The sequence below is a fragment of the Benincasa hispida genome, chromosome 2 (assembly GCF_009727055.1).
Source record: "Benincasa hispida cultivar B227 chromosome 2, ASM972705v1, whole genome shotgun sequence".
Lineage (NCBI taxonomy): Eukaryota > Viridiplantae > Streptophyta > Magnoliopsida > Cucurbitales > Cucurbitaceae > Benincasa > Benincasa hispida.
In genome coordinates this window covers 16,603,867-16,608,472 of record NC_052350.1, presented here as the reverse complement: position 1 = coordinate 16,608,472, position 4,606 = coordinate 16,603,867, and the positions used below count along the sequence as shown (strand labels likewise).

Below are 4,606 nucleotides of genomic sequence, written 5' to 3'. Positions count from 1 at the left end.
TGATTGAAAATAATTTTGAGAAGGCTGAGGGGCTTTGTTGCAAATAGTTTTAGATTTTGCTATTTTTGTGATTAATTTGAGAGATTTTTCTATATAAACAAGCACCCTTTTTCAAAGTAAATGTAGCCATCCATTCCAATTTCCCTAATAAAAACAAGAGTTTAAGGCCGACCTTTTGGGCCTCTACATTGTCTTAGTGCATCCCGAAGGGGCGCCAGCCTAAGGCCCATGGAAGAATGAGGTTTGGGTTAACAAACGATCTTGCAATTTTCCAAGAAATATTTTACAGGTTTTACAAGAATAATATTAACTTATTCTATGGAAATATGGACATGTCAGATTCATATATTATTCTTTCATTCAAAAACTCTTTTAACTGTTACAACTACATCCATGCTCACCCCAAGAAAAAAAAAAATGATAGTAATACATTCAAGAGTTCTGCATAAGCACAATCCGAGTCATCTTGATGAATACACCACAGAAAAAGCAATCATATTTACCCAAATGTACAAATGATGCACTGTAACTCAACATTTTATTCCGAGATTAGAGAGTTTGGATGTTGCAGATTATTGGCCGTGCTCACTTAACTCTTCACATCTTCGCCATAGCTTACAAACAGATACAGAGCCTTGCTTTCTTAGTTATCATCCTTAACGTTTCCCATTCATTTTCAGTTTGAAGACAACATGCTGCCCAAAAAAATGATGATGGAGTTAATCTCTGGCGATCGAGTACAGAATCATAGGTTAAGAAATTTCAAAACTAAAGGAAAAAAAAACATGAAGTTATTATATGGTATCTAATAGAGCGATTCAATGGAAAAGGGGAATGTAGGCAATAACAAAAACTTGTTGGTCACAGATGTATATTTTAGATCAGATATCAACTTCTTCATACCTTAATCTGCTTTCTTTTGTATGTGTACGTGATGTGAATGGAGCCATCACTAGCCTCAATGACGGCTGGATATGAGAATTCCTTTTCTGGCTCATCCTCCAAAGTCATGACATCTAGCCATGAGTCACCATCATCCAAAGATAGGCCAACCTTAAGCACACCTCTTGACACCGTGTTATAAACAAGTAATAAGCGACCATCCCTCAGTTTGACTCCGTCAATACCTATTGATAAGATTACATACTCAAAGATGAGATGTGGAATCTATGTAGTAGTAAGATCAATCATCTCTGCTTATGACAGAATGAATGAAAAGCTTATAAGATCAGAAATTTCTAAATTTGGGAAGTAATTCAATTTCATAATGAAGATGCTGTCAAGAATGATCATTCTCCTTAGACGTTCATGTATGTGTCAGGTACCAGAACACATAAAACATACGGAACTAATATATTGCAATATCAAGAAAAGTATTTCAAGGTACTTGCACCCTTTCTTTTGAGATGACTCCAAAGCCCTAATTCACACACTAAATGTCTAACTTCCTCTATCTATAACTAAACTCCATAACCACCTCCCTATCTAATTACTATTATATCCTTAATATTCCTAATCGCATTCGTAATCGTATGTAGATGCTTACAGTTACAGGGAATGCATGTAGCTCAGCTATGTTACCTGAGTTTGGATTAGGAAGATTTGTGGGTTTTGCATAGCTCCAGCTGTGACCACCATCGGTGGATTCTGACATACAAATACTACCAATACCTGTGAAGGATCGAAGTAAAACACGCAAATTTCCATTTGCAGTCTGGTAAGGAACTGGTTGAATGACACTGAGAGATCGATTTTCCATATATATTGGACCAAACTTTCTCCATGATCTACCTGAATCAGATGTGACCTGTTATATTGACATGTCAGCCACATTTTCCAGATTTTCGGACAAGTCAAAACTAAAGAACTATTCATAATAACCTCCATCCATGCACCCCAAGAGTTCCAGCTTTCAACCGAAGACCCACAGAGCAAAACCCCATTTTCCAGCAAGATTGGCTATAGCATCAAACAAAGAAAGATAGCTTCTTGAGTAAAAGAGTTTAATTGAATGGTACATATCAGCACATATATTATACCTTATTCTTTATTGGTCCTAAGATACCAGGAGGAAGCTGTTCTCTTGCTGTCCAAGTAATGCCTTTGTCATATGATCGCTTCATGCACCCACTCCATCTGATCGTTATCTCCATCAGCATAAGATAGAATCAAACGAACTTGGAAGCAGAAGGGTTTAACTTTTCACTAAAAAAAGTTATTCAATATGTAAGACGGTCATTGGAGACTGGAGTGAACCAGTTAAAAAAAAGGTGCCCTGTGATTTTAAGGAAAATGTATTATAAGGCTCTTTGCAGAAAGCCTAATTTATGAAACCAATTAACTTAAGCATATCAACTCCCTATGATTATTTTATTTATAAGACATCTTGTACATAGCCTCAGTACATTATTGGCCTCAGCCCTGATACTGATCTCTTTGATATGGTAAATAATGTTTTCAAATGACATGAGTTCCAAGTCATGTCTCACAATTGCTAGCTGGAAAGACAGTGCCATTGCCACCATGGGAGATGTATGGTCCAATAAATTTATTGAAACATGAATCAAATATAAAAGAAATTAACTAACTTGTATAGATCTGTTATTTCAGAAAACCATTATGAGCTTAAAAAGGATATACTTCTGAACATCTTGGCCCACTCTGTAAAACAGAAGCAGCTCATCTGATGGAAGTTTGAACAAGACAGGGTTCCACATTGGAACATCGGGCTCCTCATCAGCCACAATTGGCGAGTGCCAGGAGCCGTTCTGCAAGTTAAATTTACCAATAATTATACCAAGAAATCGTTATGAAATAAGGGACTCAACGTGGGCATGGCAAGATAAAAAGAGTTATTGCTTGTCCAACTATGTCTACATAAATAGAATTATAACAGCCCTTCTAATGAATGCTAGCAAAAAATTACGAGCAATGGGGAAAGTTAAAAGTAATATAAATCTCTTATATACCACTCAATAATATGCACAAAAATGCTAGCTGCCTGTTTTGACAAAAAAAAAGGCAAGGAGGGAGAGTGATTGTTATAGTAGTATAATTTGAGATAGCACATCAGCAAGCAGAACATAACTCAGATGAGAACAATGTCTGAGGAAATAGACACCATCCGATAACCATGTTGATTTTAGTTTTCTGTTTTTGAAAAATTATGCTTCCAATTAAATGACACTGAGGAATTATAAAATCGGATCGGCCTGTTTACCTTATATGTCTGAAACCAAATCTTCACATCCGGTGCGCCTTCAAATGTACCCCCAAAATATGCAACCAAGTAATGATCTTTATCAACCTGCTCTATCCAGAAAGAAAACACTCAAATTCTCCCCTAAAAAAAAAATCAGGGACCCCAATATTATAAGAGCAAACGAAGTTTCTCCATCGAACCAAACCTCCACAATTGTAGAAGCATGACAGTTGTTGAAAGGAACAGAATTGGCAGGAAATGTAAACTCCTCTAGCAAAGGCCCTTCCACATAACTCCCTTTTCGCATTTTCAAACTTCTAACGACTGAAGTTATATTCGAATGTCCTCTAACAAGTACTCTGCACAACACATTGACCATAAGGGGAAAAAAATCTCATTTGCGCATTTAATCAAACACTTAGTTCATATTAAAGAATTAACATACAACACCAGCTCGAAACGGAATCCAAGAACTAAGCATCTCAAAAATTTCATCCAAAATGAAAATCTTCGATTGTGGGAGTAAAAGAAAAAGGGATTAAAAAAAAAACAAGAATTAACAACCTTGGTCCAAATATATGGGAATGAAGATATAACCGATGAAAACGCGAGGAGAATTTTGGGGTTAATAAATTGAATTTAAAGGTGAAGGTGTTTCCAAATCCTGGGAATGAAATACTGAAAATGGAGAGCAGGAAAAAGGAAATCAGAACAACTCCCACTGATTTCCGCATGTTCTAGAAATTTTTTGTGATGGGAAAAAGTGAAGTCAACTTAGGAAGACAAAGACATTACATTTTGGATAAAAAGAGAGGCAAGAAGTAAGAGCAGAAAAGAATGGAAGTAAGAGGGAAGCAGTTGAATGGTTTAGTACCTATACAGTCGCACTCGGAAAGTCTGAAATTTGATGGTCTGATGATGATGCAGGCCGTAAGTTGACGAGAAGACTCGAGATCTGAGCATGAAAGTGTTGACTTTGGATGTAACTTGTATTGTTGTGTTGTGCTGTTTGTTTGTAAGCAGGACCGAACCGGCTCTCAATTGGATAATTGATGTGTTCATAGGTTAGTTTGGGTTGAAATTTGATCCAATTGTTTAAATGATAAATTTCTTCAATCTAAATAATCTTTATTAAAAACTAAATAACTCAATCCATGAGTTAGGTTAATCGAATCATTTATTTAAAATTTTGTTCTAAAAAGAAAATTTTAATTGTATTCTAAAAAGAAAATTTAAATTTTGTTCGCAAAACGTAAATATATATAAATCTAATTTAATTATTTTTATATTTTAAATTAAGATTAACTACTCAATTTCAATTTATATAGTTAAAATTTGCAAAGAAACTACTTTTGTTGAAGTTTTAAGAGTTGTTGAAGAATAAATTATTCAAAAATATTAGAA

The 4,606-nt window shown here is 35.1% G+C and overlaps 1 protein-coding gene across 4 annotated transcripts; it reads right to left on the bottom strand.

Annotated features, from left to right (window-relative positions):
* Window positions 1–333: 333 nt before the first annotated feature.
* On the bottom strand, window positions 334–4,228 carry LOC120072245. Of its 4 annotated transcripts, XM_039024666.1 has the most exons (10): window positions 4,077–4,228; window positions 3,408–3,561; window positions 3,221–3,307; window positions 2,641–2,768; window positions 2,040–2,136; window positions 1,882–1,959; window positions 1,792–1,807; window positions 1,582–1,671; window positions 904–1,127; window positions 334–695 (listed from the first exon to the last, which is right to left on the bottom strand). In XM_039024666.1, the coding sequence occupies exons 1-10, from the start codon at window positions 4,163–4,165 to the stop codon at window positions 657–659; spliced, it is 1,002 nt and encodes a 333-aa protein (XP_038880594.1). In that variant the 5' UTR covers window positions 4,166–4,228; the 3' UTR covers window positions 334–656. The 4 variants fall into 4 exon arrangements, with proteins under 4 accessions (XP_038880594.1, XP_038880592.1, XP_038880593.1 ...); XM_039024664.1 differs by having other exon boundaries at window positions 1,582–1,807; XM_039024665.1 differs by lacking the exon at window positions 4,077–4,228 and adding an exon at window positions 3,767–4,070 and having other exon boundaries at window positions 1,582–1,807.
* Between the last annotated feature and the right edge of the window lie 378 nt (window positions 4,229–4,606).